The 15,540-nt window shown below is 41.5% G+C and overlaps 1 protein-coding gene across 3 annotated transcripts in view; it reads right to left on the bottom strand.

The window, feature by feature from the left end:
- bmpr1aa (bone morphogenetic protein receptor, type IAa) overlaps nt 1–15,540 on the bottom strand; it is a 260,246-nt gene that overhangs the window by 51,732 nt on the left and 192,974 nt on the right. For all 3 annotated transcript variants that reach the window (XM_073025226.1, XM_073025225.1, XM_073025227.1), the window contains one exon: nt 800–938. In XM_073025226.1, the coding sequence (XP_072881327.1) occupies nt 800–938 (139 nt within the window). The remainder of the gene's footprint in view (nt 1–799; nt 939–15,540) is intronic.

Genomic DNA, 15,540 nt, shown 5'->3' with positions numbered 1-15,540 from the left:
TATAATGAAAGCAGGATGTGTCAAACTAAGGAGTTGTTAAAAAGATTTGCAATCTGGACACAAAGCCTCTGTTCTGCAATATTCTCTACTTAACCCAAGAAATTAAAACACATGCCAGCATTGCTAGCACCTAAATGACCTTGATGCAATCACTATAAAGAAGATTATTAAATGTGTCTACCAAACAGCCTACTATATATAGACTGTTTCGTAATCCACAGAAAACTACCAAAGCCTATATCAGACAAGTTAGATGTCTTACTGCAGTTACTACAAGTCAAAAGTAGTAATTTTTAAATGTGTATAACTACAATGAAATTTATTGACACAAGGTCACTGTCAACTCTTACTGTCATAATAGGGGCTAAAACTAACAAGTTCCAACAAAAATGCTCAAAATAAATTCTGACATTGTGAGGTAATAGGAATGCATTTTCAATTAAACAAGAGCCGAAAAAGGAGAACCACAGACCACAACTACAGCAATGATTTAACTGTGTGGCCAGAACTTATCTATGAACTTCAAGTGTATTTGCTTCACTTACTGCTTGTTTAACATTGTATAGATTTCATATAACCCACAAATAAGAGGTAGAAATGTGTTCCAATTACATATAAATTAATGGAAAGATACTAGTTTTTATTTACCCTGGCTAAACATCAATATCAAAATGACAAAGCGCCTAAGAGCAGCATTGCAGATACATGTTGACAATAACTTGTATTAAATCAAGTCACCTTACTGACAATTTATAGCTATTGCACTGTGGAAACTAGGGAGTGCACAATAGTAACTTACTTGCATGTGTTGTTGCCTTCTTCTGTTGCACAGTGACCCGAACAATAACAATGAAGCCTTGGCTCTGCATCTTCAGGTGCCACTGTAACACCATTTATCTTCATGCCTGTTCCCATTAGCATGTTGTCAGGATTCTGACCTTGAAAGATGAAGAAACAGAAATGTTTATTGAGGTCTGGTGATATTGTGAAAGTTAAACCAATGAGCATAATTTTTATTATTCATAAAATTGGCTGCCTTAGCTTATGTTCAATGGTCTTGGTTTTACCAAGTGAGGTCATCTGCCAACACTCTGCATTACTGTGAACTCAAGCTTCCTCAGATCTGGGAGGGTAATAGAGCTGAGCAACACAATCCTGAGTGGAAACACAAGAGTTTCCAATGAGATAATTGGAATCCAAAGCTGTCAATGTGTTTTGAAAAGTGGCGCATATTTTAAAAATATTAAAATGAAATTAAAACATTTGGATACTTCTAAATGATTAAACTTAATTAATGAAAAAAGACACAATCTCCCTTCTTTTTACTTTTCCTCCGTGTAACTATACATTCTCCATTCATACGATGGGCTTGTGAATCCAATATAGATTCTGCTGCATTAAGGCTGTGCAATCTTCAAGTTTCTGCACAGTTGTTGGACCCCACCTGCAGTCCGGTGACACAATATACTGTAGCTGGAAAATTGCAGGAGAGCTTAGATCGTATATTTAGGACCACTACAGTCCCGATGGAACTGCCACCAAAATCCAGGCTATGCCTTTGTTACTGTCACTCACTGAACCAACCACTGGCAGCAATGGGTTAGGAAATTGAATAATTTATTTGCTGTTCGTTTAGAAAAACTGGAATCTGCCTCTTCTTCCAATTATTCTATAATTCTCAGCCCCATGATCTCAATGCTCCAGAGACAAATGTGCAATAAATGACGCAGGCATCATCCAGAGAACAAATATAAGATAAGTGATAATATATCACATTCAAGAGAAAATATGCAGATGCTGGAAATCCAATCAACACACAAAATGCTGGAGGAACTCTGCAGGTCACAGCATCTGTGGAAGAGTATAGTCAACGTTTTGGCAAGACACTTCATCAGGACTGTTAATATATCAGCCTTTTGCTAAATTCAAATCACAAGACAAATTATCAGGTGGGTCAAAAACTTTTGATACTTCATTGCAATAATAAACACGTATAGATTCAGTGCTACTTATCAATGTTTTCTTAAATACTGGAAAATATTACAAGTAGCTGGAAATTTACACATACTGTATTGGTCTGAACATTCTTGGCAACTATTAACAGGCAGGAAGTTAAACAAGCAACTCAAAACTAATTGTTTCCTTTCATTGTTGAAATCGGAACAATCCTAGAACAATCACTTCCTATAGGGTTATTTGATTGTAAATTGCAGGCTTGAAATATGAAAGATTAAAATGTTGCTGCAAATTATTTTCAAAATTGCCTTTCAAATCCGCAACAGAACGGAGGGAGGGGTGTGGATGTGGCATATATTAAATAGAAACAAGCCTTGCAACATGAACTACTAAACCACTTCACCATTACAAATACAATAGAATGTACTTGGAGTAATAAATCATTGCCCATATTGGAATGAGAAGATCTGACAATGTACTTTAATTGCTTTGGTGTTACTAATGTCAGTGCCATGAAAAACCCTTAAGGCTCATCAAGTTGCTTCTTCTCTGGGAAGAAGTACTGGAGCCTGTAAGTCTTGATCATTTGCTACTGGCTGCTGAAATTGATTCGGATACAATTAATCAGGGATATTGCTCAGAGGCTTAAAGAAAAATTTGATTACCTACAAAGTCAGAGTCTGATAAAGGTCTTGATTGACTCGGGTAAATAAAAGAGTAGTACAATTAACTTGAAAATGAGAAAAAAGGTATGAAAATGACTTCAGCAACACTAAAGCAGCAGGAATTGCTGGTCACTGAATTTCTTGCCTACTTCTTAATTAAATTAAAACAAGCTGTGTATAAACCTTCACAGACTCTGGAAGAACTCAACAGGTCAAGCAGCATCAAACTCCCCTCATCAGGACTGTTCATTTACCTTGATAGAATTTGCCTAACCCTCTGAGTTCCTCAAGTACTTTGTGTGTTGAAGATTTCAAACATCTGCAGAATCCCTTGTGTCTATGTGTATAAATGGAAAAGCTTTTTAAAAAAATCTTGTAATGATCTTCAGCCATAATGTTCCAGAATAACTCTGTAGTATTTCTCTATATAACTCCTTGGAACTGTCAGTTCCAGAACACATTGTTACGAACCCCGCAACTGGGTGTCTTACCAGCAAAGATAGGAGTATCCGTTGGAGTCTGGTGATACTATTTTTAACAGTATTTATTAGTAAAAATACACAAAAATAATATCAATGCAAATATACAGATAATATACGTCATCAATACTAAACCTAAAAGTGTGGGTATAATAATAATCAATAAGAAATAAGCTCTATCGTTGTCATGGGGATAATGAATTGTCCTATGGAAATATAAAGTTCAGTTCATGCAGGCTGCGGTAGTTGTTGGTCGCTGTGTTGCAATTGTTGGGGGGGAGGGGGAGAGAGAGAGAGAAGTAACAGCTATTGACTTGCCGACTTTCCTTTACGAGCTTGATCCGTCGATGCGTTGTTGTTGTGGCCATTCATGTATGACCCCTCCGTCCTTTAGCTAGACCGTTCCGTGGTAGACTCATCACCCAGGCAAGGGTGGACACACACACACAAGCCCCCACCGGTCTCGTAGCGTCTCTCCTGGTGTGTCTGAGGGGTGTTCCCCAGACCTTACTTTTATCCCCACTCACGGGGTCTTAGGTGTCAATCAGGTTGGGATGATGCAACCCATCAAACCCACCCCCTCTGTTTGCCCCCTGAGGGGTTTCAATGAATAGAACAGTACTCAATACACAATCCTTCTCCAAGAGACAATAGCAGTAATCGTTGGTTCCGTTCCGCTTTTGTTAGGAGGAGACATTCCACTTTGTGTATCTCTGCGTTGTCTCTCTCTCATTAACTGACATGAGCTGTTTATCAATAACAACTATCTTTTGCTGTTATCTCTCTCATTTCCTTGTTATCAGACCCGAAATAGTAGCGATTTTGCGATTCTCAAAAGGGGGGGGGGCACTTTGCACCCTTCTGCCCATCAGAGTTGCTCCTCATTTGTAACAACATTAGTATACTATGTGCTATATTGTAAGATCTAACAGCTGCTTGTATTCAGCCTTGCAGCTGCAACTCTGGAAAAGTTGCCAAAGGGATACATACGCAATCCAAGCAATGCACTTTTAGCTCTCGGGGAGAGCCAATGAGTCAAAGATGAATGCTGCAAAATGATGAAAAAATTCTCTCCAAAAACCCAACTAGTAGCAAACATTAGACAGAAACCTTGTTCTTTGTGCAGGGCCTTTGAAATCTTCAACCAGTATAGCCATGCACTTCAGGTGAATTAGATTTTTCAAAGAATGACACCAAGTCTTTGATGCCATCAATATGGAGAGGGTTGCAATGCCAGGCAAATCCACTATGCCTGTTTCATCTACTGTGGGCAAACAGTTATCCAACCTTTTCTTCCTTAATGTTTGAGTGGCCTCCCTAAAGCAGCAGCACACTACACACTGAGATGTGGCAGTACAGGTAGTCCCTGAGTTACAAATGTCCAACTTACAGACAACTCGTACTTACGAACCAAGAACATGGTCTGCCATTTTAAGTCGGATTGCAACGCCATCCATCATTTTAAGTCATTGCCATTGACGCTGTGTTGAGTATGTAACTTTGTATTTGGCTTAAATTTTTCTTAGCAAGATTCACCCTGACCCCGGCCCACCCCTGTTCTGGTCGACTGCTAGCGCAGTGAGATCAGCGCTGGGCTGGAGAACGGAGTTTCCTGAGATCGATCCAGTGACAGTCCGTTCCCGTGCCGGGTTGATGTCGATTCAGTGACTCCCATACCATCCGTGCTGGGTTAATGTCGAGTGCGCAACTCAAGCTCGTAAAAAAAACACTGCAACCTCCAGTTTAAATTCCCAAGCGGAATATTGTGGAGAAACAAATACAGTACCCAAACTCAGCACAGCCCCCACTTGTCCCATTTAACTTGTCTCAGTGCGGTGGTCCTTAGGACCCAGCGGACCTTGGGAGCCGGCGCAGTTCGGGACCCGCCGCCCGCAGTGTTTCTGTTCCGTTGATGGGAAGCGATTGCGATTGAAAATAAAGTGGAAATAATAATGCGTTTGGAAAGAGTTGAAACGCCATCGGTCATTGGAAAAGCGTTAGGCTACAGTCAAGTCAACAATCAGAACAGTTTTAAAGGATAAAGTGAGAATAATGGAGCATGTGAAAGGCCCTGCCCCAATGAAAGCTACAATTATTACTAAGCAACGCAGTGGTTTAATTATTGGAATACATACGTTTCTTAAGTTTTATATGCATAGAAAGGTAAAATATATACTATATACTAAGACAAACGTTTGACTAACTGACACTAAATAATACCGGATGTACTTGCTCCGACTTACGTACAAATCTGACTTAAAGACGGACTCAGGAATGGAACTCATACGCAACCCGGAGACTGCCTGTAATCAAAAGCTTTCTTAATTTGGGATCATTCCAAAATTCAAGGGAGTGGCCAAAAATCTGACTTTCAAAGGCAAAACAATTAATATTTCACTATTATTTGTGTATTTCAGCATAAATGTGGTGACAGATCTCAGTGAGACGGACTTGGTGAAGTTTAGTCATATGATAGATAGATAGATACTTTATTCATCCCCATGGGGAAATTCAACATTTTTTCCAATGTCCCATACACTTGTTGTAGCAGAACTAATTACATACAATACTTAACTCAGTAAAAATATGATATGCATCTAAATCACTCTCTCAAAAAGCATTAATAATAGCTTTTAAAAAGTTCTTAAGTAGTTTACTTAAATACATTAAATACAATCAACCCTGGCACTTTAACATATCTTACTCCTGGCGGTTGAATTGTAAAGCCTAATGGCATTGGGGAGTATTGACCTCTTCATCCTGTCTGAGGAGCATTGCATCGATAGTAACCTGTCGCTGAAACTGCTTCTCTGTCTCTGGATGGTGCTATGTAGAGGATGTTCAAGGTTTTCCATAATTGACCGTAGCCTACTCAGCGCCCTTCGCTCAGCTACCGATGTTATACTCTCCAGTACTTTGCCCACGACAGAGCCCGCCTTCCTTACCAGCTTATTAAGATGTGAGGCGTCCCTCTTCTTAATGCTACCTCCCCAACACGCCACCACAAAGAAGAGGACGCTCTCCACAACTGACCTATAGAACATCTTCAGCATCTCACTACAGACATTGAATGACGCCAACCTTCTAAGGAAGTACAGTCGACTCTGTGCCTTCCTGCACAAGGCATCTGTGTTGGCAGTCCAGTCTAGCTTCTCGTCTAACTGTACTCCCAGATACTTGTAGGTCTTAACCTGCTCCACACATTCTCCATTAATGATCACTGGCTCCATATGAGGCCTAGATCTCCTAAAGTCCACCACCATCTCCTTGGTCTTGGTGATATTGAGACGCAGGTAGTTTGAGTTGCACCATATCACAAAGTCCTGTATCAGTTTCCTATACTCCTCCTCCTGTCCATTCCTGACACACCCCACTATGGCCGTGTCGTCAGCGAACTTCTGCACATGGCAGGACTCCGAGTTATATTGGAAGTCTGATGTGTACAGGGTGAACAGGACCGGAGAGAGCACGGTCCCCTGCGGCGCTCCTGTGCTGCTGACCACTGTGTCAGACCTACAGTCTCCCAACTGCACATACTGAGGTCTATCTGTCAAGTAGTCCACTATCCAATCCACCATGTGAGAGTCTACTCCCACCTCCGTTAGTTTGTGCCTTAAGATCTTGGGCTGGATGTTGTTCAGCTGGTTCGCTTTCTCCACATCTCCACTTATGTTTGCCCCCCGCTTTGCACCGCATCCGGTGATGATCTTCATCCCATCCCACACCTCCTTCATGCTTTTTTTCTGCAGCTTTTGTTCTAGCTTCCTCCTATGCCCCCCTTATCTGTACTCTGAGTTCCTTCTGAACTCTTTTAAGCTCCAACCGATCACCATCTTTAAAGGCCCTCTTCTTCTGGTTTAGGAGGCCTTTGATGTGACTAGTGATCCAGGGCTTATTATTGGGATAGCAGCGAACAGTTCTAACAGGAACAACGATATAAACATTGCTCCTCAATAATGCTATGGGAAAGGGTGTCTGCAAACTCTCAATGGCTGCCTGTGATATCCCTCATGCCTTCATAAGACACAATAATATTCACATACATGACACCTAGCAAGAGCAGAGTTAGGTGCAAAATAATTACTAATGGAAGTAATTAAGAATTACTAATAGATGTGAGTGCAGAAAGTTGAAGATGCAAGTTGATTCTAAGTGTGGGTAGAGTAGAATAAGACTGAAGTTGCAGAGTGAGCATCTGGTAAAGAAAATAGCTTAAAGGGACTCTTTAAGCAGCAAGACACCCAAAATGCTGGAGAAACTCAGCAAGTCAAGCAGCATCTATGAAAATGAATAAATAGTCAAAGTTTTGGGCCAAGACCCTTCTTCAAGGCTGAAAAGGGGGAAGACGCCAGTATAAAAAGGTGGGGGGAGGGGAAAGGGGACCAGCTAGAAGGTGCTGGTGAAGCTAGGTTGTTGGCTGGAGAAGAAGGAATCTGATAAGACAGTAAAGCACACCATGGGAGAAAGGGAAGGAGGAGCACAGGGGAGTTGATTGGCATCATAACTCTTCTTCCAACCTGCCTGAGTGGGAAATAAAAGCAGTTCCACAAGAAACAGGATTAGCAAAAGCTAAACAACAACACACACAAAATGCTGGTCCTGACGAAGGGTCTCGGCCCGAAACATCGACAGTGCTTCTCCTTATAGACGCTGCCTGGCCTGCTGTGTTCCACCAGCATTTTGTGTGTGTTGTTGTATGAACTTCCAGCATCTGCAGATTTCCTCGTGTTAGCTAAAGCTAGGTGTTTTGTGAGCATTGAACTGCTGTTTTAAGATTAGCAAGGTTGGTAATCATGCTGAAGCAAAATACTGGGTGTTGGGCCATTGCTTATTAATTTAAGAGAGCTTAATGCTGCAACAAGGCTTTAGTGTGAGCATAACTCATGCTAGAAAATCAGAAGTTGGAACTTCCCATTAGGTACAAAGAGCTTAGAAATGACATTAAACTATTTTCAACTTCAGTTCTAATGTCTTTTCAAAATTGTAAGGAAGAATTTCTAAAGTGGCTTCCCAGTATAAAATGTGACAACCTTTAAGTTCAGCTTTCTTTCATATAAAGCACTGTATCCAGTAATCCACAAGCAGACATTTGCTTTTAAATGTCTAAACCTGCTAGCAAATCTTCTAAAACTGTAGTGTTAAAACATTAAAGTGAATAAACTACTCTAAAGTTAAGGTTGGTTATTTATATCTTTATAGCCATAAGCCTAGAACTGCATATATCACGGTTCTAATTAGAAAGATGAGATCAGCACCAATTAAAACAATATTATGCAGCGGGTACTGTGAAACAGACAACTTCACACCAAAAGTTCTATGTTGTCAAATATATTGAAAAGAAATAGGAGAGAATAGATCATTTGACCCTTGACATTTCTGTGGCATTCTGAGATCATTTTTAATATTCTAGCATCTTCTGTGCTAAAATCTTAGTAAAAGAGATGGCTAGGATGAAAATTGATAAAAAATGCTAAAAAGGTGGGGCATGCATTAAGTGCACCGAAGATTCCTAAAGAAAGTGCTGATTGTAGGAGAATATCATAATCTTCCAACCTATCCTAGATATGAGAGGGTCAGTGGGTGAGGTGGCTGAGAGTGATTAGAGGTCTGGAAAATAGAAAATGTTTTAAAAGGAGTGTAAGGTTGTACTCTCAACCATTGATCAGTGAGGTTAAGATGCAAAGTAGATTACAATAACAATAATTAAAGAAATAAATTGACACTCAGCAATTGTATAGGCACAACAGAGAATGATTTGCAGGGCTTTAGGGAAGAAAAAGGCAAATGCAACTGATATGACTGCTGGCAATAACTTGATGGTTTAAAGACCTCACTTGAATTCACATAATAAGAAATTTGGCTCATCAAGCCTATCAAAAAAACGAGTCTAATCTCATCTTCTAGCAACAGGTTCATAGTCTTGTAACTCAATGCTCTTCAAGTATAAACCAAGAAGTATTTAGTGTAATGAGAATTTCAACAGTCCTCTCAGGCCATGGTTTGCAGACTGCTCTCTGAACTACACCAATGTTTAATCCCCGACATGTCCATAACCACATATCTTAATCACTTTCCTGAACAATAGTTTAACACAGGCTTAAACACAAACCCACATAATCAATTCTTAGAGCAAGTACACAGTATTCAATGAATTCAAATGGCAGAATATAGTATTTATGGTAAGACTCTTAGCAGTGTGGAAGATTAGAGGAATCTTGGGGTCCGAGTCCATAGTACAGTCAAAGTTGCTGCGCAGGTTGACTGTGAGGTTAAGAAAGCATACGGCGCATTGGCCTTCATCAATCGTGGGATTGAGTTTAAGAGCCGAGAGATAATGTTGCAGCCATATAGGACCCCGGTCAGACCCCACTTGGAATACTATGCTCAGTTCTGGTTGCTTCACTATAGGAAGGATGCGGAAACCATAGAAAGGGTGCAGAGGAGATTTACAAGGAGGTTGCCTGGATTGGGGAGCATGCCTTATGAGAATAGGTTGAGTGAACTCGGCCTTTTCTCCTTGGAGTGATGTAGAATGAGAGGTGACCTGATAGGGGTGTATAAGATGATGAGAAGCATTGATCATGTGGATAGTCAGAGGCTTTTTCCCAGGACTGGAATGACTAGCACAAGAGGGCATAGTTTTAAGGTGCTTGGCAGTGGATGTCAGGGATAAGTTGTATTTTTTTAATGCAGAGTGGTGAGTGCGTGGAATGGGCTACCAGTGATGGTGGTGGAGGTGGATACGATAGGGGCTTTTAAGAGACTCCAGGACAGGTACATGGAGCTCAGAAAAAGAGAGGGCTTTGGGTAACCCTAGGTAATTTCTAAGGTAAGGACATGTTCGGCACAGCTTTGTGGGCCAAAGGGCCTGTATTGTGCTGTAGGTTTTCTATATTTCTATGAATTCAATCCAGCACAATAGCCCCCATGATTAAACCCCTTTTTACTGGGCATCTCTAGAGGTTCAGCTCATTAGCCCTTCACTTACAGCCACTGGAATCAGCAGTGTGAAAACCCCCTTTTTGAGACTCCATACGTCCAGATTTGCTATGACTTGGATCCCACCAAACCCGTGAAGTTGGGATGTCTTGCCCACCCCGAACCCCAAGCTGTGTGAATACTGTGTAATTTACTGTTCCCGTGCAATTGCCAGTCGGCAAAAAATAACAGACCATAAATTGCATACAACTATAAAGTAAGTGTATTTATGAATGTTAACTTAACCAGTTATTAAAGAAAAAGAAAAAAACACAAAAGGGCCCATGATAATTAACCAGTCAAATGTGCACAGGTTGGAGCTCAAATCTTCCAAAAGCTCATGTGTCTGAAGTACTCATGGCACCAACTCCTATTCACCAATCCCCAGTAGAATTCCCCTTCTTGGGCTCCATCGGATCACACATTCTGGCCTGACTGAACCCTATGCCTGTTCCCTCAAGCTTCTTCTCTCTCCATCTCCTGCCGAAAAAAAACCTTGACCCGCCACAGTATCCGTCACAAAACCTTTCCCCTAGCATTCTCAAGAACCTTCTCCCAGTTCCGCCATCCTACTTGGATGACACAGCATTCCTAAGCATCCCTTATCTTTAATGATAACCCAAACACTGTGTACATCAACAGTGCTAAAGTTGAGCGCATCAAGTTACTAGGCCTGTTCTGGTGCAACCATGTAGAAGCCATAATCAAGAAAGCTCACCAATACCATCAGAGAGCCAAAGCGTGTACACGCCCAGCGAATCCACAGCCACTTCCAGGACAGCAGCGCATGTGGAAGGGCATTCAGGACATCAACTACAGGACAACATCACCTGACTGTGCAGGTGATGCCTCCCTCCCAGATGCGCTGAACAACTTCTATGCTTATTTTGAGGTGGAAAATGACATGGCGGCGAGGAAGTCCACTCCTCCTCCAAACGACCAGGTGCTGTGTCTCATCGTGGCTGACGTGAGAAGAACCCTGTGCAGGGTCAACCCACAGAAGGCTGCTGGACCAGCCAATATTCCTGGTAGTGCTTTTAGGATGTGCAGACCAGCTAGCAGATGTTCTCACTGACACCTTCAACATCTCCCTGAGCAGCGCCATCATTCTAACGTGCTTCAAGGCCGCCGCCATCTCCCCGTGCCAAAGAAGACTTCAGTGTCCTGCCTCAATGACTACAGTCCTGTTGCATTCACATCCACCATCATGAAGTGTTTCGAGAGGCTCATCATAAGGCACACAAAGACCCTGCTGCCCCCCTCACTGGACACCCTGCAGTTTGCGTACCATCACAACCGTCCAACAGATGATGCCATTGCCATCACCTGGCCCTAATCCACCTGGACAAAGAAGACACATATGTTCCACTGCTGTTTATAGACTTCAGTTCAGCATTCAAGACAATCATCCCTCAGAAACTGATTGGAAAACTGAAACTGCTGGGCCTGAACACCTCTCTCTGCAACTGGATACTAGACTTCCTGACTGGGAGACCTCAGTCAGTCCGGATCGGAGGCAGCATCTCCAACACCATCACACTGAACACGGGGGCCCCCCAGGGCTGTGTGCTTAGTCCACTGCTGTTTACTCTGCTGACCCACAACTGTGCTGCAACACACAGCTCAAACCACATCATCAAGTTTGCCGATGACATGACTGTGGTGGGTCTCATCAGCAAGAATGACAAGTCAGCATACAGAGAGGAGGTGCAGCGGCTAATGGACTGGTGCAGAGCCAACAATCTGCCTCAGAATGTGAACAAAAGAGATGGCTGTTGACTTCAGGAGGGCACGGAGCGACCACTCCCCGCTGAACATCGACGGCTCCTCGGTAGAGATCGTTAAGAGCACCAAATTTCTTGGTGTTCACCTGGCAAAGAATCTCACCTGGCCCCTCAACACCAGCTCCATAGCAAAGAAAGCCCAACAGCGTCTCTATCTTCTGCGAAGGCTGAGGAAAGTCCATCTCCCACCCCCCATTCTCATCATAATCTACAGGGGTTGTATTGAGAGCATCCTAAGCAGCTGCATCACTGCCTGGTTCAGAAATTGCACCATCTGGGATCGCAAGACCCTGCAGTGGATAGTGAGGTCAGCTGAGAAGATCATCGGGGTCTCTCTTCCCGCCATTTCGGACATTTACACTACACGTTGCATCCGCAAAGCAAACACCATTATGAAGGACCCCATGCACCCCTCATACAAACTCTTCTCCCTCCTGCCATCTGGGAAACGGCACCGAAGCATTCAGGCTCTCACAACCAGACTATGTAACAGTTTCTTCCCCTAGACTCCTCAATACCCAGAGCCCAGACTGACACCAACTTACTGCCCTCTACCATGACTATTGTCTTGTTTATTGTTTATTATTTATTGTAATGCCTGCACTGTTTTGTGCACCTTATGCAGTCCTGGGTAGCTTTGCAGTCTGGTGTAGTATTTTTTTTCTGTGTTGTTTTTACACAGTTCAGTGTAAATTTTGTACTGTTTCATGTAGTACCATGGTCCTGAAAAACATTCTCTCGTTTTTACTGTGTACTGTACCAGCAGTTATGGTCGAAATGACAATAAAAAGTGACTTGACTTGACTTCTACTTCCTCAAGAAGCTAGAGAAATTTGGCATGTGCCCTTCAACTCTTAGAATTTCTTAAATCAATGTACCACAGAAAGCATTCTATCCAGATGCATCATGGACTGGTATGGTAACTGGTCTGCTGGTGACTGTAAGAAACTGGAGAATTGTGGGCCCAGCTCAGCACATCATTGAAATTAACTTTCCCTCCATGAATCCTTTTCTACTCTTCTCACTGCCTTGGTAAACCAGCTAGTATAATCAAAGATCCCACCCACTCTGAGCATTCTCTCTTCTCCCCGCTCCCATTGTGCAAAAGATGCAAAAGCTCAAAGTACATACCATCAAGTTCAAGGACAGCTGCAATTATACTGTTATAAGACTATTGAATGGTTCTTTGTATAATAAGATAGATTTGACTTTACAATCTACCTTATAATGATCTTCCATCTTATTGTCTACTTGCACTGCACATTCACTGCGGCAGTAACAACTTATTCTACACTCTGTTATTGTTTTACCTCGTACAACTCAATGCACCACATAACTGATCTGTGTGAACAGTTTGCAAGAGAAGCTTTCACTGTATCTTGGTACATGTAACAATAATAAACCAATTCCAGAGAAAACAATCCAAGTTTGTCCAACTTCTCCTTATGCCAATAATTCTCCAATTCAGCCAACATCCTAGTGAAAATTTTCTGCACCCTTTCAAACACTTCCACAACCTTCCTGAAACACCAGAACTGTGCACAATACTTCAAATTGGCCTTAAAGTTTTATACAGCTGTAACATGACTTCCCAACTTTTATAAGCAACATCTTGACCGATGAAGACATGCATTTCATTCTTTTCACTCTTATCTAGTTGTGGTGTCACAAAGGGGAGTTATGGATTTGCATCTCATGAACCCTTAGCATATCAATGCTCCTGAGGGCCCCGTCATTTACATTATACTTTCCACTTGCATTTGATGTCACAAAGAGCAACACCTCACATTTCTCAGATTAAACTCCACCTGACATTTCTCCATCCATGCTTCTTAACATCCATTCTATTAAATCAGTCCCTTAATCTTCCGGATCAGCCTACCATGAGTGACCTTATTCAATGCTTTACCAACATCCATGTATGCAACATTCTCTACCTGACCCTAATCTTCCTCTTTATCACCTCAGAAAACTCAGTTAAGTTTGTATGACCTTGCCCACCTACAGTCATGCCGATTAACACTAATGTGCCTATGCATTTCCAGATGTGACTGGATTTCATCCTTAAAGGTCATTGTTGTAACATACGGAATGGTGAAACCAACTTGCAAATATATAGTAAGATCACACAAACAACAATGGCATTACTCATCAGAGCATTTGTTTTAGCTAGCAGAAGCAACATAAATATTGGCCAGAGAACTGTGAAAACTCCCCAGCTCTTATTGAAGTAGTGCCATGATCCATTCTTACTGTGGAATTTACAAACACTTAATGACCTTTGGCTCACTCAACCATGGAACCAACACACTGCAGTCATCAAAGCATTCCAACTAACTCTGAAAGTCTCAGATGAGACCAAGGACAACTTCCATTCCAAGTTTAAAAAATTCCTGGTCCATACACAAAAGCAATTCAATGTCTGGGTGGGAGGAGGCAATCAAGTGTGGGAGGAGAAAGACAATAGGGTCCTTTTTTTTGACAAAATGATTGGAGCAGGTTGCAGACCATAAACACCTGTTTCTTCAGAGGACCAACACACAATCCTACTCTCATAAGCATTGGCAACTCATATTATCATCTGAGTGAGGGACCACAAAGATATTTTTATCACCTGCCCCATGGAAGGCACCAATAAATGCTGGCCTAATTAACCTAGCACTAACTCATCTGCTTTAACCACTTCAAACACAATGCACAGCCCAATCCCAGTGAGAGTTAAAAACACGGGCGAACTCTGATACTGGGAGACAGTTCCCACTGGAAGGAACGCTCTGGAAACCTTAACAACAACTTGAGCTTCTTGGACTCAATCTCACGGCAATCTATTCAATCCAACCTTGCTGTCACCCTGAACCATTCACAAATATCTGACATTTTTATTATTATTAGATAATCTTATTAACCAAAACTCAAGTTATAAATTGATAAAAAACAGAAACAGAGGTGATGCTATTCTATGGGTATGGAAGGTAGAGAGTGTTTTTATAATGATTTAGTGATATAATGATAAACTGAACCAACTAAAGAGTGGGATAACTAAATAGACAAAATCAAAAACAGTATTTTACATTCTCAGAAGTTATAAAAGCTATTGAATCTTTGCATGTCTATACATAAGAGTAAATTGTATTCCCCTCAGAACAACTTGGCTGAACCACTAACATTTCAGTTTTAATTAAACTCCTGGAAAGCAGATCTGACCCCACTAATGATACAACTTCAGCAAAGTAATTGAACCCAATCATCTGGCAAACATCAACCATGCAGGAATTTTTGTTCAACAAGCAGAAGCACAAAACTAACCATGTACAAGTGGCCCTTTATTACTATCAAGAGTCTGTCATTCGAGTTCACACATGATCAATCAAGCACACTATTACAGACATGATCAGGGAATTACCTTATCTGGTTGGATACACGCCAGCATTGTCAACAACCCAAAATGACAAAGATAAATTTGGTGACAGCCCTAGTGGAACTCCACAATAACCTTACATTTAATTCTAATAGAAATACCACAATTACAGTTGTAATATTCCAAATTATCTCAGGAGAACACAAATAAATTGATAGAGTTACTAATTCAAAGTGTTTTACACTGCATCTTAAATTGCTGGCCCAGGTCTTCAGATTCTGTGATTTGCTAGATTCAACATGGTCCCAGCTTATAAATGC

The sequence above is a fragment of the Hemitrygon akajei genome, chromosome 21, assembly GCF_048418815.1.
Source record: "Hemitrygon akajei chromosome 21, sHemAka1.3, whole genome shotgun sequence".
In the NCBI taxonomy this organism is placed as follows: Eukaryota; Metazoa; Chordata; class Chondrichthyes; order Myliobatiformes; family Dasyatidae; genus Hemitrygon; species Hemitrygon akajei.
Note: the sequence above shows the minus strand (reverse complement) of the source record. Positions and strands in the feature narration are given on the sequence as shown.